Genomic DNA, 23,482 nt, shown 5'->3' on the forward strand with positions numbered 1-23,482 from the left:
TAATCAATGTAACTGCAACAAGCAGCTTACTACCAATGCCGTATTCTAACATTACATGATAATTTTTCCAATTCATCTGCTTTAACTTACATTTTTCTACATTTAGAGCAAGCTACCATTCATAACAATGACTAGGAATTTCGTCTTAGTAATGTTGTAACCTCTTACGTCACTCAACGACAACACCTTCTTGTACTCCACAACTACTCCACAACAAGTAACATCCACAGATTGCTGTTCATCCTGTCCATCAGATCATTTATGTATATAAAGAATAAGAGCAGTCCCATCAAAAATCCCTTGGTTACTACTGATGATACCTGTGTCTCTGAAGAACAGTATCATCAAGGACAATATACTGGGATCTATTACATATGAAGTCTTGAAGGCACTCACATATCTGGGAACCTAATGTGTATGGTCTGACTTTTGTTGACAGTCTGCAGTGGGACTTCATGTCAAATGCTTTTCAGAAATCTAGGAAGGAATATCTGCCTGTTGCCCATCATCTGTGGTCCACAGTATATCACATGAAAAAAGGGCAAGCTGAGTTTTGCACAAATAATGCTTTATAAATCTGTGCTCATTTGTCGACAGAAGCTTTCCTGTCTCAAGGAAATTTATTACATTCAAACTCTGAATATGTTCAAGAATTCTGCAGAAAACTGATGTTGATGTTAGTCTTTAATATTTCAGGACTTTCCTTCTATCTTGTATACAGGGGTCACTTGCATTTTTTTCCCAGTTGCCTGGGACTTTTGAGCTGGATGAGAGACGCATGATAAATGTGAGCTCAGTAAGGACCAATGCCATAGGCCTGGTGCCATTTGTTTTCAACTCTTTCACTAGCGCCCCCCCCCCCCCCCCCCCCATCCCCAACCCCTGCCACACTCACTCAGAGGAGTTGAAAGTTGAACACCACACTTTTACTTATGAGTTTCCATGTAATAAAAAATGCAAATGCCACATTTCAATTTTACCAACACCATATGAGGGAGATAAGACTCTGCCACGTCCGATTTTCAAAAGCTTTCTCCACTTCATCACCTCATCTCTCTCAACAGCCACGTGGAAGCACACACAGAATGACTTATCAAGATACATCAAAACCATGTTTATAGTATGAGAAAGCAGCCAACAGCAAGGGAGCTGAGAGAAACAACAGTATGTCCATCAATTTCCAGCCACTTAAGAGATTATTTTACTACATAAACCTTTCACAAGAAATAGGTGACATATTTATAAAAGGTGTTCATCACAATTAAAAAGTAATACATTTTTATGGAAAGAGTTCTTGTAGAGAGTGAGTGTTGTGTGAATCTTCTTTAGAACCATCACTAGAAAATAAATATTTTGTACTCAAATTTATTTTCGATTTTATTTAGTTGTCTGTACAAGGAACTCTTGTTAAATCTGAAATATCCTGAGTCAATAAAGCAACTCACTCAATGACAGAGGCAATATTCATACTTGCAGACATGTACAAATTTGTTCCAGTGTAATCTCCAAATGTTAATTAAGCACTAGCAGCAGAATTATTACACTCTTAAAACAAATCACACAAAATCAATAAAGTTTGATCAAAACAAAATTGTAATGAAGTGTGGCACATCATAAATTTAACTGGCAAAATAAAGGGCAGTGAACACTCTAAGAATAGCGAGATGATGCCTGTAAGAGAAGAAAGGAAAGCCAGTAACATATATAAATATTCCTGGATTTTTCTTGTTTAATTTCAATTTAAGTTCTCTTGCATTCCATAGATTGACTTTCTAATGCTTTTTTATCATGTGTGAGCATCTGATACTATTTTTTTTTGAAAAGTGGCTCTATTCCCATTAACTAATATAGAATAAAGTTCTGCAAAGAAGATGCTGGTGTTCCATACATAAAGATATGGAACTGTAAGACTTTTAAATATATGAGAACTTAGCAACATACCACAGTGATGTTACTGCCACATACTTCTAACTGCAGGCTCTGTTTGGCCTGCTGTGGCTAGCAAATTCCTAATGTGTTGAAGCACATATTCCACAGTCTCCCAATTTAATGTAGCCAAAGTCTATTCATGCAGAGAGAGAGAGAGAGAGAGAGAGAGATCCCCTAACACCACCCAAGTTCAGCACTGAAATCCATCGTTTACAGATATAATTGTGTGTGTGTGTGTGTGTGTGTGTGTGTGTGTAAATATTTTTCATATACACAATAATAAAAAGGTTCCAAATTAACTTATTCTATTACAGTGCTCTCTCTCTCGTCCAACTTCTTGTTTTTCTTCAGTTTCATTTAACTGTTTTTGAAAACAGTAATACAAGTATAGAATTTTCAAGTTTTAATCATGCTCATGTACAAATAATGGTTTATCCTACACCTAAGTATGATGGATAGAATTATCAAGTGTAAAAGTCTGTTTCCTAGTGTGCCTCGAGATAACTTTAGTTGCAAGTCTTTCATAAACTATTTGTAACACGGCTTTTTTTGACATTACTGCCAAGATAATTCTTACAATATGCTACATGGAACATATCCTTTATAGCCTAAACAATGTTAAAGAATGAAACACAAATATCACGACTTGCGTATGCAATTACAAACAAAGCTGTCAGCTATTATTAATTAGAATGAAATATTAAAAACATTCTACAAAATCTAAAAATCTACCTTAGCTGCCAAAACAATAATCCTGTTCCTTTAATGAAATGTTTATGTGTATTACTTATTAATTCTGTAATTAAGAAAATCTGCTTCTGCAATTTATTTTAAAAAAAAACCGTAATGATAAAATGAGTATTACTTTTCATACAAACACCATTTATTTACTTTTACTCACTACTGCTTTTGAATGTTGTTGTACGAACACTGTTTAACCAGAAACGTCCTTAGGTGATAAAATAAATACTTTGTACTAACCATAAGAAATTATAGCTTTAAATAAAATCACCATATTTCATATTTGCAAGTAATTTTGTTAAGTATGCTTTCTATCAAGGACTAATGAAAACAATATTTCAGTGACATAATATGCATTCTGATGTTTTATGAGACATTTAAGGCACTGTAGTCTGATACTGTGTGTGTGTGTGTGTGTGTGTGTGTCGTAAGTAAATTCTTAATGGCAAAATATTGAGTGAACAGTACTGATGATTAACGTTCATCTCATACAAAATGATGATGACCACTTCATGAAATTCAATTATTAGACTTTTAATCTTCTGAAGAACAGATGCCTTAGGAACACTCAGCTTCAAATCAAATTCTCCATTCCTAACTTACTGAACACCTGTCAAATTATGTTATTTTATGGTCATTAATACTAATGTGGTACAAATATTGTCACAAATATTACAACTCTGTATAAAGAAAATGGATTTATAAATATTTCTTCCCAAGGCAGAAATCACAGGACATCATCAGATACAGAACTGCAGATCACATCAACAACTGTACAGAGCACACCCAACGGTATACTTAATTTATAGGTAAACAGATAACCTATCATAGATTCAAGCTTTTTTACTAACATACGATAATTCACAAAATGACAAGTTTTAACAATACACGTTTATGAATAAATACAGATGAATTTTTATACATCGTGATTTAACAATGATGACCAATAAAGCAATATAATCATGTTGCGATATCCTTATTGACTACAGGATATCCAAACTGGACTCTGATTTGTAAGACATGGTTATTGTACTTTATTCAAACTGTGCATTCAGTTTATGCTACACATAATCTATGACTCTTTCCAGAATCTGCTACGAGCAGACTAACAATTATAACAGGACCATCATGTGCAGTGAAACAGCAATGACATTATGTTTTTTAACAGAAGTCACCACCAAGCACTGCACAGCGTACAACTTGAAACATATAACAATGATATATGTGTTAAGTCCCAAGCCACTTACTGCTTGGGTACTATTAACTGTTAATCGCCGGTGACTAGTAGTGAGTGTTTCATGCTGTTAACTGCACATTCATACAAGTGCCTAAGTAATAATAAGCTATTAATTATCACACTGCAGGTAAGTCTCTTCAAACATAGCTAGCTCCTGTGCAAGGTAGTTTGCTTTATTACGCAAACTCTTAGCAGATGCAGCTGCCTCCTCCAAAGTCCTGAGCTCTTTCTCGAGTGACTTTATGGCCTCATCCATGTCAGTTGATGCCTCATCCACTAGGTGACAAAGACGAGCAAATGTGCTTGAAAGCTCCCTAGAAGAAATTAAGATATCTGTGCAGTGAAATTACAAAATACTACTGATATATTAAAAACTACAGTTAATTATGCCAGAGAGACTGAATGACAATGTAGAAGAAATTTTAAAAAAGGAATTACAATCTGGTAACTAAAAATAATCTTTACTGAATTCAAGGTGTAGGTAACAAGATAGCCTATAAGAACTATCAGGTCAAAGTAAGTCAAATACCAGCGACACAAAAAATTTATTCTTTTCTCACAAACATGTGAACAAAATGAAGGGAGTCTGTGATGAACATTATTTACTTGAATATAAGATGAGGTTTTTTTCCAAATTTGTCATTTGAAAACTATGAGGTTGCCTAATAATTGCACATTAAATTGTAGCTGCAGATATCAGTAATAATTTATATAGTGGTCATCACACTTTTACAGATGGGGCTTGGGCTACTGAGGTCATGTGCAGATTTATTTTGAAGAACTCTTATGGATAGGCAGGGCAAATTATACTTGTGCTGAAACAGGTTTGAGATTTTGTAACACACCGAAGCACTTGATAGAGTATCAACCTTGCTCAAACACTCACGCTTTTGATTCGCATGGTGCTAGAGCAAGCGATATGCAAGAAACTATGAACTAGCCACCACAACATTCTTCTGCCCTGAATGAGATTTTCACTCTGCAGCGGAGTGTGCGCTGATATGAAACTTCCTGACAGATTAAAACTGTGTGCCCGACCGAGACTCGAACTCGGGACCTTTGCCTTTCGCTGGCAAGTGCTCTACCATCTGAGCTACCGAAGCATGACTCACGCCCGGTACTCACAGCTTTACTTCTGCCAGTATCTCGTCTCCTACCTTCCAAACTTTACAGAAGCTCTCCTGCAAACCTGATTCTACTGCCCTGCTTAAAATTTGACAGTTTTGTGAAACAGAAGAGGGCATAACATTAAATTCTATTATCTTACAAACTCCTGTTGCATTTGAGCAGGTTTACAATGAAAGTTCTCAAACATGTGGATACCATATATATAAACATTTTTAGAAATTTTTAAGTAAAGGTAACACTGGAAGATGAAAATGTTGCCCTTCAGAAAACATTATTTGATTCTGAATGTAAGTCAATATTTTATTTGGTTATGAGATACTGTAATGATTTACCAAGTGGGTTGCAAATGAGAAATTCAGTCCTGTTCACGTATCAGAATACTGGGTAAAAATTTTACTATCTTTTAATCAGCTTTAGAACAAGATGGTGAGATTCAGGAGAGACAAGAAAGAAAATTAGTTCAGAATTAAATGACTGTAAAACAAACTAAATCATATTACACTGATGGTAATTGTTATCATGAGAATAATTTACACTGGTAAGGTCCATTGTGAAGATAGTACCAACGGACATCACTAGATCATGGGACAAGCAAAAGTTTGAGAATTTTATTGAATCCTGAGCGCCATCATTTATTTATGTATTAGTTGGTGTCGTTAACATGACCTGCACCCTAGAAGACAGTGCAGTCCATGCTTCACAGTTGCTCAAGCACAGCACTATGGAAGAGTTGGAGGGGGAACAGTAATACCAGCTTGGCTTAGAACTAGGATGAGTGAGGGGAAAGGAGTGGTTAGCAGCAACAAATTTTATCATTCTGCCAACCAAGGGAACCTATAAGCTGTACTTTAGCTTTTTATGAATGTCTACTACATTTAATCTGCAATGTACCTGAATCCATTTTAACTGCCTAAACTAAAACTGGACAAATACATAATAATGGTATACATTTTTGCACAAGATGGTAAAAGTCTAGATAGAGGCCTAGGTGTACTTACATGTTTCCGGCAGCAATTTTAATGACATTCACTGTGACGTATGACAGGAACAAAAGGGGGCATGTCAGCTGCTGATTCTATGCAGCCAATGAGAGAGCAGCGGGCTGATGATGTGTTTGGAAGCAAGAGAAATTGAAACAGTATCATGTCAGTATACAAGCGAAATCTGATATGTGTTTGACTAAAAACCGCTGCATCCACAGGTTCCACCACAACCTCAGAAATCACAATGTATTCAGAAGAAACGGCAAAATATTTGTGGCAACGAAGATGTAAATCTCCAACTGTCCTATTAGGATGATGTTGATAAATAGAAATAGACACACCACAGACTACAGGCTTAGTAAGTAAGAAAGATAATAAAGATAAAAATTAATGCAAACCCACTTTTCTTTTAGTTTATTTTTTCTCCTTTTATTATCAAAATGTAGAAAATCAATAAATGTCCTAAATTTAAAATAGATATAATACTAACCTATATGCAGATAATTAATGTCACTGAAACAGTTTGAAATTTGATTAGTCGGAATAAGCAAAAATAAATTTTTCTCAAGGAGCCCCTTAAAAGTAGGGGAGGAGGGGGGGGGGTCATATTTGGGTAAATATGGTAATTGATATCTATTTTTCTATCAGTTAAAAAATAAATACGAATGTTCACCAATTTCCAATGCAGACTGCATTAGTTTAATATTTCCCACACGACATGAAAGATCTGCATGATTACCCTCACAGCACATTAGTGGGAAACTTGACAGCCTGTGACTTCTAGTTATGGAGTATAATGGAAGAGCTTGTGTACAGCAGGGATGTTAATCAAAATATAAAGAGGACAATATGGATCCTGGAACCACACGTCTCAAAAATCTAGATGTTTGGTTTTGAATGTTGTTACCACTAAGCAGTTCTCATATGGTAATCATAAGGTGAACAGGTGAAAACCATTCAATGAATGGTGGAAAACTTCATACCATTTAATTATTAGTACAATTCAGAGCCACACTGCATAGGAAATTGCAGTGTGTAGATGAAATGCCATCTTGGATTCATAGTGATAATACAGATACCTGTTAGAATGTGCTGACTTTTTACCATTCAAATGAATATCATACTCTAAAACTTATTATAATCTTGTTTTCCATCTTATTTTAGAATCTACCTTCTCAAACAGTTAACTTAGATTACATGACACTGTTCTGCCATATATCCTACATTCAAAGACAAAACAAACAATGGACCACTAAGGAATTAACCAAATGAGATGGAAATTGGTGGGTGTGTTGTACATGTACAGACAAACAAAAGATTACAATTTCAGAAAAAAGGGATAATTTATTCAAGAGAAAGAGCTCCGTAAACTGGGAAACAATGTATTAGTCCACCTCTGGCCCTTTGACAAGCAGTTATTTGACTTGGTATTGATTGACAAAGTAGTTGTATGTCGTCCTAAGGGGATATCATGACAAATTCTGTTCACTTGGAACATTAGATCATCAAAATCCCAAAATGGTAGGGGAGCCTTGCCATAGTGCTCCAACATTCTCATCTGGGGAGAGATCCAGGGAACCTGCTGGACAAGTATGGTTTGGCAAGCACAAAGACAAGCAGCAGAAACTCTCGCAGTGTATGGGCTGGCACTATATTGCTGAAATGTGAGCCCACGATGGTTTCATATGATTGGTAATGAAATGGGGAGTACAATATTGTTGACAGAGCACTGTGCTCTAAGAGTGCCATGGATGACAACTAAAGAGGTCCTCCTGTAACTGAAATGGCAACCCAGACCATAATTCCTAGTTGTCAGGCCATGTGAGGGCGATGTCAGGTTGGTATTCCACCACTGCTGGGAGCATCTCCAGACATGTCTTCGCTGGCTATTGGGGCTCAGTTCAAAGTGGGCCTCATCACTGAAAACATTTCTAATCCAGTCAATGAGATTCCAGATCAAAGACATGTCTCGAGACATCGCAGAACGCAGTGGGATGCAAACCTGACTGTCACCTGCCATATGGCCTTACTACCAGGAGTGAGTGAGTGGAGTGCTATTTTATTTCATAGTGGGACACCTTAGCTTGTCATCTGCGAAACCCTTACAACACAGTAGTATGCCGACGGCACTCTACACTCTGTTTTGTTGCCCTTCATGGCAAGCTACATTTCATCAGGATAATGCCCGCCCACAAACGGTGAGAGTTTCTACAGCTTGTCTTCATGCCTGACTGATCTTAACTTGGCCAGCAAGGTCGCTGGATCTCTCCCCAATTGATAACGTTTGGAGCATTACCGGATAGAGCCATCCAATGTGAAGATCTGGTAAGGGGATGAATACTTAACATTGATGACAGGACACAATTACAACTGTATTCTAGTTCTCTGCTGTTCTCCATGGTCTTCCACAGGCATGTTCATTTTGTACTCTCTGCCCCCCCACCCTTCTTCCCTTACCAATTCCAGTCTCACAGTATCTGCCTTCCTTTTAACATGTCTCTCATTAATGGCACCATCCTCTGGTTTCCTATCACATTTTATTTGTTTAAATTACTTTTTATTTCCATTTATAAAAAGGTATTGCTTTCAAGTTTAGCTCTCCCATCTGTTTATCAAGTTGTTATAATTAATATTGTAATTATAATTATTAGCAAATTACCTCAAAAATTGGAAGACATAACAAGCAAATAATTCAACCAACTTTTCTTTAAGTTCCTCTTGTTGTTCCAATAGGCTTTCATTCTTTCCAAGAAGGCTTGTTTACGTTCTTTCAACCACTTCAGTCTGGACTGCTTTTGTTTTGGTTACTCTGATGTTGCTTCCCATTTGTCTACTTTGTGCCTGAAGGTGTCTCTTTCTAAAATGCTGATTTGCCTTATGTTTGCATTTTTGAGGTCCTTCAAATCTTAAGTGAGAGTACATAGTCTCTTATACTTTCTGTCAATTGCTTTTATGGTAGGCTGTTGAGATGAACAAAGAATTTCATTTGCCTTCTCTTAATGTCAACATTGATGTTTGAAAACATTTCTGTTGTTTTCACTGACTGTAGCCTGTAACTGTCTTTGGTATGTCTTGCTCCTAAAATTTTCCTTGTGATCTTTCTCTCTTCTTTTCTGATTTCTTCAAGTTCATATTTTCTGTTAAGTGTCAGTGTTTCACTTGTCTAGATTACTGTTTGTTTAATGACTGTGTTGTAGAGTCAAACTTTTGTCTGCCTTTTCTGTCGTAACATGGACTTTTTGTTTAGTGATTTTTAACTAACCTTAATGTTTTTCTGACTTTTAGGAGGCGGTTTTGCTGAGAGATTTTTTCAGGGCCTGTCGGCTCAATGATTTCTCTGAGATATTGAAAGTACGAGACCCCACTGATTTTACTGTATTTTGTTTTCAGCCTCACGATTTCTGTCTTTGAACATATGAATTCAGTTTTCTCGATTGAGATTTGCAATCCTACTTTTTCTACACAGTCTTCAAGTATCTCAAGCTGTTTAACAATAGTCTCTTCATCATCTGTAAATACTGCCAAGTTGTCTGCTAACATGAGGTATGGTATGTAGAGTTTGTTTTTGGGAAAGGCCTGTAAGACTGGCTTCCAAAATCCGAGTTATTTCTCCCATTCTTCCATAACCTTGTCTAGGATGATGCTGAACAGAGCTGGAGAGAGTCCATCTCCTTGTCTTATGCCTGTTTGAGGTTTCTAAGACTTCCTCCATAAATGTTACTTTCGATATCATTCCATTTAGGAGTTTGTTTTATGAGTTCTCATGCTCTTTGATTTAGTGTCCTCTCTTCTAAAGTTTGGAATAGTGAGTGCCAGTCTACTGTGTCGAGCACCTTTTTGAAATCTACAATTTTGCATACTAAACGTTTTTCACTGAGAGCTCGAATAGTATGTTTTTGAGGTCAAAAACTGGTTCTGGGTGTGACCTGTTCAGTCTGAATCCTGCTTGATATTCTGCTAATTTGGGTTCTAATTGCTTTTGTGCTCTATCCAAGACACAAGATGATAGGATTTTGTAAGTGACAAATAAGAGGGAGATCCCTCTATGGTTGTTTACATCTGATTTGTTGCCTTTTTTATGTATTGGATGGATTAGAGCAATCTTCCCGTCATATGGGATATTTTCAATTTCTAAAATGTCTCTGATTATTCTTGTAATATCTTTGACTGAGTTTGGGCCTAAACTTCTCAAGGGTTCACCTACAGTTCCATTCTGCATTGATGCCTTGTTGTTTTCAAGTTTCTTGATATGTAAATCAGCTACTACTTTTGGTGGTCCTGATGAATTTCCTGTTGTGATTTCAGGATGTATTTTTGGGAATTTCTCTTTGGGAACTAAGCAAATTAAAAGCTGTGAAAAGTATGAGGATAGTTCTTGGGAATTTTCTTGGGCTAATTTACCAACTTGTTTTCAAAAGCCGAGATTCTGTGGTGAGTACCATTTGATTTGTTTTGCAAAGGTCTTATAGAAATCATGTGTGTTGCAATTTTTGAATTTGTCTTCAACTGACTCTAGTTGATCAGTGACATATTTTAATTTATTTTGTCTTAAAATCTTGGATGTTCATTTGCAAACTTCAAGGAATTTCTTCTGTGTTCCTTCTGACATGTTGCAATAGTAATTTTAAAATACCTTTTTTCTTTCTTCTTATGCATACCTACATGCCTCATTCCACCTTTAGTATTTTTTTTTAAATGAGGGATCAGTTGTTTTGCTGATTTTAGGTTGAAATTTCTCCCAGTCTTCTGCAAGTTGTTCCTCCCATTTTTCGTTTTTTTTTTTTTTTCAGAGTCTCTGATTTTGTGTAGATCAATTTTTTGCATCGTATGTGTTTTCCTGTTGAATTCTCTTATGGGTTTGAATTTAATTTTGACTCTGGTTAAATACTGATCCAAATTTATGTTTGCGCCTCTGTATACTTGCACATCACGGATTTCTTTTTGGTAGTCATACAATATCATCATATGATCAATCTGAAATTCTCCTAAATGATGGATGGGTGATGATGATGTTTGGTTTGTGGGGCGCTCAACTGCGTGGTTATCAGCGCCCGTACAATTTCCCAATCTTTGCTCAGTCCAATTTCGCCACTTTCCTGGATGATGATGAAATGAGGAGGACAACACAAACACCCAGTCATCTCGAGGCAGGTGAAAATCCCTGACCCCGCCGGGAATCGAACCCGGGACCCCGTGCTCGGGAAGCGAGAACGCCACCGCGAGACCACGAGCGGCGGACATGATGGATGGGTGATCTGTCTATCCCCCACCCCTGAAGTGAGGTTGACATAATTTTTTAGGCTGTTGTATCTGCATAACTCAATGAGTCATGTACCATTCTTATTGGTTGGTGAACTTGTGAGCAGGATATTCTCTCACCATCCTCTCGTATTTGCGTTTCCCGTCAATTTTGGCATTAAAAATGAGCAATTTGAATTCTCACATCATCTTTTGGAATTTTGGCCGCCTCTATTTCAAGTTCTTCCCAGAATCTTTCTGTTTTTAGGGATCTTTTAATTGTCACCATTTGATGGTGCAATTATGTTAATAAAAGTGTAATTTTTTCGTGTGTGTTTTATTCTTAAGGTTATAATTCTGTTGTTGTTGAGCTTCAGATCTTTAGCTGAAACTTTTTTGTCTACAATGAAGGCAATGCCAAATAGTGCTGCTCTTTTGCCAATTTTGTTGTTTGTTCCACTTTTGAAGATTTTGCAATTATTATAGTCTACTGTTTCTGAATCTGTGAAGCGTGTTTCTTGCAGGGCGAGAATTTGGATTTTCTGCTAACGTGAGTTCTGTTGAGAGACTGTGTAGTTTTTCTGCTTGGTTGATGTCTGAATACTGAAAGTGCCAATATAAGTGTGCATTTTTCACAGAAGTTTAGCAGAGCACTCCAACTTGCTCTCTCACATAAATTGAAGCTCCTCAGAATCTGAATGCCTGGTTGCCACTTTGCAGTGGGTGGATCGTCCACCTGAGGTAATTCTCTTTTCTTGTACAAGTCAGGTTTGCTTATCATCAATCTCCGAGCTTTTGCTAGTGGTGTAGAACCAGGGATCGTGAGCTCCTGGAGCATGTTTACAGCTACATCTCCTGGTGAACAGATGCTGACCTAACTCCTGCTTGTTCGAAGTCAGATGCAGCATGGATTTTGGGTGTCATTTTGATCTGTGGGTGGTATTTTATTTCCAACCTAGCCCACATACCTGCTGAGCATTCCTCTATCTGCCACCTGGAGATGCACCGGTTGGGGTTGACAATCTCCATAAATTTATCATCATCATCATCATCATCATCATCATCATCATCATCATAGGGTGTCCAGCAAAGGAGTCACTGATTTCATAATTCAATATTAATAATTTCAAAAAAATAATAACTAAGATTGACAGACAAGTGCATGAAACTTTTTTTAAAAAGCTGTAAGAATTTTATACTGAAGTTTTGAAATAGTTTGAAAAATTGCTAACAGATGGCTCTGTGCACTGTGAAGCTTTTACAGTATTGGCATGTGTAATTAAATTCATCCTCTGAAAGCAGTTTTTGCAATCACATTACAATCTTTTCTGTATGTCCACCAATGACAGTATGGAGGTGGTGCAACCAAACACTGAAATTTGCTATCACATCCTGTAGTGTCTTATTGGAAATGGATTTAGATACCATATGGACCAAGGATTCAAGGACATCCTGCATGGTGTGATGGTTCCAGTAGACAGTGTCTTCCAATGTGCCCCAAATAAGGCATCAGAAGGAGTTAGAGTGGGACAATATGGAGGCCAGTCCATTCCTGCATCAGTAAATTTACAACAGTCTTACTCAGTGACTATTTCCAAAGTATTCATCAAGAAAGTGAAAGACCTGTTCAGTGCGATGTAGTCTGGCCCTGTCTTTCCTGCATGAACCACTCGGTGCCTGGTCGATCTTCCAACACTAACTGTGTGATGATAATCAGCAACAATGTAACGTTCAGTAGTTGTAGTTTACCACATGAAAAAATTGCCAATAATGCCTCTGCCGCATTCTATAGCAAAAACAGTAACTTTAGGAGAATTCAGTGGTCTCACTTCATACAAAAAGGGACTTTCTAACCCCAAAATCATCAGTTTTGTTTAGTCATGACTCCATTCAAGTGGGAGTGTACTTTATCTGTGAACCAGATGCAGCCAACATCAAGTCCTTCATTATTGATCATTTTGAGAATCTGGTTCACAAAGTCAGCCCTCTGTCGCACAGCTCATACAGGTATGGAAACATGTAGGCTAGTCTCAGTATTCTGTGCATGCTGGATCACTCCAAACCAGTCTCAGCTCCAATTGTTCAGATGGATTATCTTGGGTTTAGCTGAAAAATTTCAGAAACTGGGGCAACATTTTTGATAGTACGTACAGTGACACAATGGAATACATGATTTCAACCTTTTCCTTCAGTACACTAACCTCCTTTCATGTTTCAACAGGAGAACTGATCACTCTGAGCTGCTGCGCAATATTTACAGGCACTACATATTGTGACTAAAGCTCCATCTGTTAGCAGGTTTTCAAACTATTTTGAAACTTCTGTATAAAATTCTTACAGCTTTGTTGCATTCATCTATCGACCTTAGTTTTCAAGATATTTAATTTTGAAATAAGGGACTCCTTTGCTGGATACCCTGTACTACTACTACTATTATTATTATTGTCTTTTTTTTCTCAGACTTAAGTCTGGTTAAAAATGGAACGTGACGCGGACCTCGGTCAAGCGTGACTTCCTTGTAACTGTATGGTATATGTTATATTGCATTTAGGAACTTTCGGGTAATTGAACATGTATCAATAATTACAGATTTTTGTAGTTGTATATATATGTTTGGATGTAGCTGTATTGCATTGATGTACTGGTGAATATTGTGAGGTATGACTCCTGTAGTTGATAGTATAATTGGGATAATGTCGACTTTATCCTGATGCCACATGTCCTTGACTTCCTCAGCCAGTTGGATGTATTTTTCAATTTTTTCTCCTGTTTTCTTCTGTATATTTGTTGTGTTGGGTATAGATATTTCAATTAGTTGTGTTAATTTCTTCTTTTTATTGGTGAGTATGATGTCAGGTTTGTTATGTGGTGTTGTTTTATCTGTTATAATCATTCTGTTCCAGTATAATTTGTATTCATCATTCTCCAGTACATTTTGTGGTGTGTACTTGTATGTGGGAATGTGTTGTTTTATTAGTTTATGTTTTATGGCAAGTTGTTGATGTATTATTTTTGCTACATTGTCATGTCTTCTGGGGTATTCTGTATTTGCTAGTATTGTACATCCGCTTGTGATGTGATCTACTGTTTCTATTTGTTGTTTGCAAAGTCTGCATTTATCTGTTGTGGTATTGGGATCTTTAATAATATGCTTGCTGTAATATCTGGTGTTTATTGTTTGATCCTGTATTGCGATCATGAATCCTTCCGTCTCACTGTATATATTGCCGTTTCTTAGCCATGTGTTGGATGCGTCTTGATCTATGTGTGGCTGTGTTAGATGATACGGGTGCTTGCCGTGTAGTGTTTTCTTTTTCCAATTTACTTTCTTTGTATCTGTTGATGTTATGTGATCTAAAGGGTTGTAGAAGTGGTTATGAAATTGCAATGGTGTAGCTGATGTATTTATATGAGTGATTGCTTTGTGTATTTTGCTAGTTTCTGCTCGTTCTAGAAAGAATTTTCTTAAATTGTCTACCTGTCCATAATGTAGGTTTTTTATATCTATAAATCCCCTTCCACCTTCCTTTCTGCTTAATGTGAATCTTTCTGTTGCTGAATGTATGTGATGTATTCTATATTTGTGGCATTGTGATTGTGTAAGTGTATTGAGTGCTTCTAGGTCTGTGTCACTCCATTTCACTACTCCAAATGAGTAGGTCAATACTGGTATAGCATAAGTATTTATAGCTTTTGTCTTGTTTCTTGCTGTCAATTCTGTTTTCAGTATTTTTGTTAGTCTTTGTCTATATTTTTCTTTTAGTTCTTCTTTAACATTTGTATTATCTATTCCTATTTTTTGTCTAGATAATACAAATGTTGTTATTATTATTATTATTATTATTATTATTATTATTCCCCTCAATTTAAATATTGGCTGTTAGTCAAATGTTACTTAAGATTCATTTCCCATATTTTATCTTCTCTTATCCACAGCTCTGAGTGATCTTTCCTTCTTCCAGAACTCTAGGACACAGCATTATTGCAACTGCATGGAGTATCCTGGCACACCTCACAGACAATCCACATTCCCACCAAGTGCCACCTATCTGCAATCCCTGTCAATTTTTCTCAATGTTTGCTACTTTGAGATTCCCAAAGGAGGTCAGATGTATTTGTGCATTCACATTGAAGAACGTGGATCCATTCCACAGCTAGGCATATCAGTTATACATGAATGTGTGGTGTCTGTTCTTTCGGACAGGTCCAGAAGAACAGACACCATGCAGAATCAGCAGCTGTCTAGTAAGCAAGAGATCCAGGGTTTGAATCCCAGACTGGTACACATTTTCGCTCATCGCCACTGATTCTGTATAATGTCCCACTGGAGCTGACAGCAGTGATCCCCTTCAATTTGCATATAATGTTTCACAGCTGCAGATTCTGCATGGTGTCTGTTCTTCCGGACATGTCCAATCTAAGACTGAAGCACTTTTCATACATTCTTTAAGTTTAACCACTTTATATTCACTAAAGTAATGTGATAGACCTGTTGTTCCCACCAATGCCAGCTTATGCTGGTATCTAAAGCTACTGACTCAAAGTGTTAACATTAACAGTACATGCAATTTATGTATGTACTTTAATTTCACTTTCACCACAATTAATCTTATGTGATGTCAAAATGCCTTTCCGTGTGAACATGGTGGTGGAAAGGGCATAATCTGATAAGAACAATATAGCTGAACTTCAAGTATGCAATTTACTTCTGCAACGTTTCTGTGATTTCTTAATGAGGAAATCAAAAAGCTATCTATTCCAGAGAGAAAATACTTAACTATCACAGAATGCTATACAGAAGAACAACATAGTCTCTATCGCAAATAAATATGTAAATAAAAGACCAGTGGTGAGAGTTGGGTTAGGTAGGGAAGAAAATGAAAATGATGCTGGCTTTGTTATGGTTAAATGTTAGCTCTTCCCACCTCACATTTTCACCTATGGAATTCTTCCGTCAAATGTTATTGGTGAACTGCTCTATATATTTTATAAACACCTCTGACACAAATACCTCAATACATTATACAACAGAAATACACCTATTCATTTTCGTATATTTTAAAACTAATCTTTGGAAATAATGAAATGTGACAGCTGTGCAAACTACCACAAAAAGAAAACTTTTGAAAAATGTAGTTGTTTTATTTATGAGTACTGCATTTATACTCACTGTTGTACTTGGTGACTGCAGTTGGCAGAAGTCAAATCAACAATAAGCCGGAGTTTCTTTGTAGCATGTGCAACATACTGCCTTTTGAATGCACGCTCTTTTGCTTTGTTGGTCCACGTCAATCTTTCATATAAGTACAGGCAACCATACACTGCTCCCGTCACCAGTATAAGTCGCCAGCCTACAGTCTTCAGTAACTGCACAGACACCAAATGTAAGATTATTAACCGAGTGGCAAGAAAAAAGAACAATAAAAAATTAAAACTGCAATTTTTACATTCTCTACTATTCCTTATTTGCTTCTGTATGTTATGCCTGATGGTGTTGCTGATGATGATAAAATGAAATATCTTTCAGGGTATTAAAATTTGAGTAAATGTCGCACACAGGATATAATGTGGAAACAATAATGATATACTGACAACATAGGAAGCTTCTTTGCCACAATTTAACTCTTGAATTTTTCAGCAGTTTTAATAATTTAAACTATTGAAGACTGGTTATTAATAAGCCGAAATAAAATGTTTGACACTAAAAAATGACATTTTTTGTCATTCATACCAAGCTACTGAAACTGGACTACTCATAATTTACATTCTGGAGACATTCTACATCCTAATTATGCCCAGCTACAATGCATTTATCTCCACTCACATTTTTCCCTCTCTGATCATGTTGATCTTGCAAAGAGTTAGTCCCTTTAAAAGTTTCTATCATTTTATCTATTTTTAACATACATTAAGGTTACACTAGTACATTCAGTTTTCCTTAACTGCTTCAGACTAACTCCACTCCTTTCACTCACGTCACTGAAGTGAATTTCATGCAGCTCTACGTTTTTTCAACTTATATACCAACCTCTCTTGTATGTACCTTTTTTTATACAGTATCAAAAATGTATTCTTCTTAGTTCAGTTAATTCGTCACCTGTTAATAGCTGACTTTTGGCTCCACTAATCCTAGAATCAAATATTCACTCTGCAGCAGAGTTAGCACCAATATGGAACTTTCTCACAGATTAAAACTGTGTGCCATACCGCAATTTGAACTCGGGACCTTTGCCTTTCATGGGCAATTGCAAGGATCGCAGAAGAGCTTCTGTGAAGTTTGGAAGGTAGGAGACGAGGTACTGGCAGAACTGAAGTTGTGAGGACGAGCTGTGAGTCGTGCTTGGTTGGCTCAGTTGGTAGATCACTTGCCCGCAGAAGGTAAAGGTCCCGAGTCCGAGTCTCGGTCCGGCACACACTTTTAACTTTTCAGGAAGTTACACTAATTCTGTTTGACAAAATGAACCAAATATATGCTAGAAAGCCACAAAAGCAATAGAAAACAAATGAATACAGTAGTATATCTTATAAGATAGTAATACGTAATATCTTCAAATGTGCAAATATTTTTATATTTTTATTTATTTTATATTTATTATATTGTATTATTAAATATATTACATTTATTATATTTATTTTATATTTTTCCACTGATATATAATTATGCAGGTGTGAGAAAACTTTCAATGCGCACGTTAAATTCTGTTACAAATTCTGTGAGGCACATGCCAAGCCTACCTAGATTATAAAAATAAAATAATTATTTGTGTATTACTTACAAACCCAGCAACCAGAAGCCCACCCATTGTGCCTTGTGAACCAATGGATGCCATCAGTAACCTAGATGGTATAGACCAATCATCGCTTGGTTGGTTAGTAGGAAATTTTATCTGTGCAACATCCAAGGTCTCTGATGGAGAAAGAATGTCACGCGGTACCTGAAAGAATAATAATAATAATAATGATAATAAATAAAAGGACCACAAGGTAAACTAGTATTCGTACTGAGATATATGAAGGACATGGCTTTCTTACCAAAAACATGAAGTAGTACAGAACAGGAAACAATGAAAGAAAGAAAACCACCGATACTTGAATTTCCAGCTTATCATGAACAAAATATTTCAAGGTCCATCACTGTTTTTTTTTTTCCAACTGCAAGGATTACCTGGCAGAAGGACTCTGCCAGCTGTCACATACTTCCACCTACAAACCTGCCACTGTGACACCATTTCAGAAATACAGTAGGATCTCTAGTCGCTACTAAAATCCTTAGGCCCATCCCACAACCTCTCCCCGGAGTCCACTTCTCTACTCACTCCTACCACTCCCTGAACTCCTATCTTCTACATGCTTCCTGAAGTCCATAAACCAAACCATCCACGATGCCCCATTGTGGCCTGTTACTGTGCCCCCACAGAGAGAATCTCTGCTCTCGTAGACCAACACCTTCAACCTATTACCCGGAACCTACCCTCCTATATAAAAGATACCAACCACTTTCTCCACAGTTCCTGTCCCTTTACCATACGGTGCTCTGTTCGTCATTATTGATGCCACCTCCCTTTACACTAACATTCCTAATGCCCAGGGCCTTACCACTATTGAACACTACCTTTCCCAATGCCCGACGGATTCCAAACCAACAATCTCCTACCTAGTCACCATGACCAACTATATCCTCACCCACATTTACTTCTCCTCTGAAGGTATTACCTACAAACAAATCCGGGGTATGGCCATGGGCACGCACATGGCACTATTTTATGCCAACCCATTCATGGGCCAACTAGAGGAATCCTTCCTGAAAACCTAAGAATCCTAAACCCCTTGCCCAGTTCAGATTCACTGATGACATCTTTGCGATCTGGATTGATGGTGAGGACACACTATCCACATTTCTCCAGAACCTCAACAACTTCTCCCCCATTTGCTTCACCTGATCCTACTCAACCCAACAAGCCACCTTCCAAGATGGTTACCTCCGCCTCAAAGATGGTTACATCAGTACCTCTGTCCATATCAAACCTATTAACCACTACCAATACCTCCACTTTGACAGCTGCTAGCCATTCCCTACCAAGAAGTCCAGTGGTCATCGCATCTGCAGTGACGAATGGTCCCTCTCAAAATATACCAAAGATCTCACTGAAGCCTTCACAGATCGTATTTATCCTCCCAACCTTCTACAAAAATGAATTTCACGTACCTTATATTTCTAGTCTCCCACCACCTCCTGAAGTCTGGCCACAGAGGAGCATTCCCCTCATAGCTCAGCACTACCCAGGACTGGAGCAACTGAATTACATTCTCCGCCAGGGTTTCAATTACCTCTCACTGTACCCTGAAATGAGAAATGTCCTGCTCACTACCCTTTCCACCCCCCACAAAGTGGTATTCCGACATCCACTGAACCTACACAATATCCTTGTCCATCCCTACACAACCCCCACTTCCAACCCCTTACTTCATGACTCATAACCCTGTAATAGACCTAGATGCAAAACCTGACCCATACATCCTACCACCACCACGTACTCCAGTCAGATCACAAACATTACCTATCCCATCAAAGGCAGGGCTACCTGTGAAACCAGTCATGTGATCTACAAGCTAAGCTGAAATGACTGTGCTACATTCTGTGTGGGCATAACAACCAACAAGCTGTCAGTCCACATGAATGGCCACCGACAAGCTGTGGCCAAGAATAAGTAGAGCACACTGTTGCTGAACATGCTGCAAAACATGACATCCTTCATTTCAACGCCTGCTTCATAGCCTGTGCCATATAGATCCTTCCCACCAACACCAGATTTCCTGTACTCCGCAGGAGGGAACTTTGCCTGCAATACATCCTATGTTCCCATAACGCTCCTGGCCTAAACCTTTGTTAGTCCTTGTCCTCACCCATCCAGCCCCTTCCCTGTCCCCATTCCAGCACTAAACAGCCGTCATTCCACCATCACACGCAGACTTTTTACTTCGCTCCTTTTCATTCTCCCCTGCCCCCCCCCCCCCCCAACCTCACCCCTGCCCTCCGTCTAACCTGCATACTTCAATGTCCACCACCCCACCATACTATACTATCCCTCCCCCTCCCACCCCAGCCTCCTCCTTACCCTCACCCATTTGCCACTCCCATCATGCACTGGTGCTGCTGCTTGCAGTGTGGTTTCAGTTGCTTGAGGCTGCAGGTGTGTGTGTGTGTGTGTGTGTGTGTGTGTGTGTGTGTGTGTGTGTGTGTTTTGTCTGTTGTCGATGAAGGCCTTAATGGCCAAAAGCTTTATTTGTGACTCTGCCTGGGGTCAGTTGCCTTGCAACAGCCACTGCCGGTCTCAAGCCCAGATAAAGGAGGAGGGTTGGGCATTGGGCTAACAGCCCAATCCTGTAAAAAAACTCTTTGTTATGAAATACAAACTTGCCTCAGACTTGGATGGATACAATGGAATACAAAAACTGCAAAGGACAAATGGCATACGATTTAATTTCAATTTTGGATCCTGGAATGTTTAGAACCTGTATAGACCAGGAACCATCCATACTATGGTCTGAGAAATTAACCGATATAAACTGGACCTGGTGGCAGTACAAGAGACAAGATGGCTAGGAAAAGGAACTCACAAAGAGAATGGATACACACTATTCTATGGCGGATGTGTAGATAAACACAAATTCGGCACTGGTTTTGTAATACACAACAAAGCAGCAAATTTGGTGATGGAATTCAAAGCTGTTAACAAGAGAATATCCTACATAGTACTTGGAATCCAAGTGTCAGACATCACATTCATCAATGTTCATGCCTCAACTGAGGATAAAACAGATGAGGAAAAGGAAGAGTTTTATGACCAACTAGAACAAACAACTGAGAGCACACCAACTAGAAATATCACGGTAGTGCTGGGAGAGTTTAATGGAAAAACAAGAAAAGAAGAATTCTACATACCAACCATAGGAAGGCAGAGTTTGCATGATGAGACAAATGAGAATGGTCAGAGGATGATCAACTTAGCTATCTCAAAGGACCTGAGAGCAAGTTCAACTTACTTCGAACACAAGAGAATACATAAGGGACATGATGTTCACCAGATGGAAGAACCACCAAAGAGATAGATCACATCTTGGTGGACCAGCACTATAGCCATAGAGTCATGGATGTAAAGTCGTATAGAGGAGCCGACTGTGCGTCAGAACATTTCCTCATTGTGTGCAGGCTTAAACTCATGTTCGCCTACATGCATAAGAAGGAGGGGACACTATAACCTGCTTTGAAAGTTGAGAAACTACGAGAAAGTGCCATTAAAGAACAATATGCTATAGAAATCAAAAACCGTTTCGAGGTCCTAGAGACCCTGAGACCAAGAGAGAATGTGGAGGAAAGATGGAAACAAATAAAGTCCACGGTACTAAGTGCAGCGGAGGATACACTGGGAAGAAAGAAGGTAATGAAGAAGAGGAAATGGTTCAACGAGGCATGCCAGAAGGCTACTGAAAAGAGAAGGAAGATGAGGGAGAAGTGGCTAGCTGACAGGGAGAATGAGCAGAAAAGGGCACATTTTATCGACATCAGAAGGGAGACAAAGCAAATCCTAAGAGCAGAGAAGAGAATATATCTAACAAGAACAAGTTGAGGCAGAGCGCCAAAACAAGAACTCAAGGCAATTCTTCCAATACATAAAAAATCGGAAATGTGGATTTCAGAGCCCAAATTTTTTCATTAGAGATAAGAATGGCAACTTGATAAATATCAAGGAAAGAACTGTAGAAAGATGAAAAGAATACTTCTCAGAACTGTTGAATCGCCCACACCAAGATGAGATATTACCTACAAACACTACAGAGGAAACAAAAGAAGAAGAAGAACGGGAAGTTAGTGAAGAAGATGTGAAGAAGATGTGAAGATTGCAATCAAAGGACTCAGAAACAACAAAGCCCACGGGAGGACAGAATAACATCAGAATTAATCAAGGAGGGAGGTGAGAACTTACACTTACAAGGGAACCTCCCCATCGCACCCCCCTCAGATTTAGTTATAAGTTGGCACAGTGGATAGGCCTTGAAAAACTGAACACAGACCAATCGTGAAAACAGGAAGAAGTTGTGTGGAGCTATGAAAAAATAAGCAAAAGATGCAAACTGAGTAGTCCATGTGCAAGATATGCAATATCAAGGAGAACGTGAGTTCAGGACTGCCGTGGTCCCGTGGTTAGCATGAGCAGCTGCAGAGTGAGAGGTCCTTGGTTCAAGTCTCCCCTCGAGTGAAAAGTTTATTTTTTTTTATTTTCGCAAAGTTATGATCTGTCTGTTCGTTCATTGACGTCTCTGTTCACTGTAATAAGTTTAGTGTGTGTGTTTTGCGACCGCACCGCAAAACAGTGCGATTAGTAGACGAAAGGACGTGCCCCTCCAATGGGAACCGAAAACATCGCAAGGTCATAGGTCAACCGATTCTTCCACAGGAAAACACGTCTGATATATTCTATACAACGCTGGTGGTGACCATGTGCGTCACATGACAGGAATATGTTGTCGACCCACCTAACTTGCACACTTGGTGAATGGGTAAAAAGATTCTTCTACCTTGCCTGATTTAGGTTTTCTTGTGGATGTGATAATCACTCCCAAAAAAGTGATTAAAACATAAGAGTTTGTCACATAAACTGCAACAAATGAATGCAACAGTTTCACAGTCGCACAGTTTTCCCTGTGCTCTGTCAAAACATATGTTTTTAATGTTTTCAAATTTTTCCATGGGTAGACCGTCAAATCCTGCATATGTCCAAGCAAATCTGAATATGTCCTGGAATTTTGGAGAGCGAAGTTGACTATGTGTGAGTGCCTAAACTTTGATAATTGTCTGAAAACAAAAAATTTCACTCCAGGGAAAACTTGAACAAAGGATCTCTTGTTCCACAGCTGCTCACGCTAACCACGAGACCACGGCGCTCCTGGGCTGACGCTGTCCTTGGTGTTGCCTATCTTGCTCCTGGACTACTCAGTTTGCATCTTTTGCTTATTTTTTTCATAGTTCCACACAACTTCTTCCTGTTTTCTCGATTGATCTGTGTTCAGTTTTTCAAGGCCTATCCACTGTGCCAACTTATAACTTAATCTGAGGGGGGTGCGATGGGGAGGTTCCCTTGCTAGAGATATATAAACTGATCCAGTTGATACAGGAGAAGGAGACACTGCCAAAAGAATGAAATTGGCTGTAATATGCCCAATATAC

The 23,482-nt window shown here is 38.3% G+C and overlaps 1 protein-coding gene across 5 annotated transcripts in view; it reads right to left on the reverse strand.

Annotated features, from left to right (window-relative positions):
* Positions 1-2,319: 2,319 nt before the first annotated feature.
* Positions 2,320-23,482, reverse strand: part of LOC126174928 (transmembrane GTPase Marf) — a 236,127-nt gene continuing 214,964 nt past the window's right edge. For all 5 annotated transcript variants that reach the window (XM_049921378.1, XM_049921377.1, XM_049921381.1 and 2 more), the window contains 3 exons: positions 18,033-18,191; positions 16,427-16,623; positions 2,320-4,221 (listed from right to left, as the gene is read on the reverse strand). In XM_049921378.1, the coding sequence (XP_049777335.1) occupies positions 4,017-4,221; positions 16,427-16,623; positions 18,033-18,191 (561 nt within the window). In that variant the 3' untranslated portion in view covers positions 2,320-4,016. The remainder of the gene's footprint in view (positions 4,222-16,426; positions 16,624-18,032; positions 18,192-23,482) is intronic.

The sequence above is a fragment of the Schistocerca cancellata genome, chromosome 3 (assembly GCF_023864275.1).
Source record: "Schistocerca cancellata isolate TAMUIC-IGC-003103 chromosome 3, iqSchCanc2.1, whole genome shotgun sequence".
Lineage (NCBI taxonomy): Eukaryota > Metazoa > Arthropoda > Insecta > Orthoptera > Acrididae > Schistocerca > Schistocerca cancellata.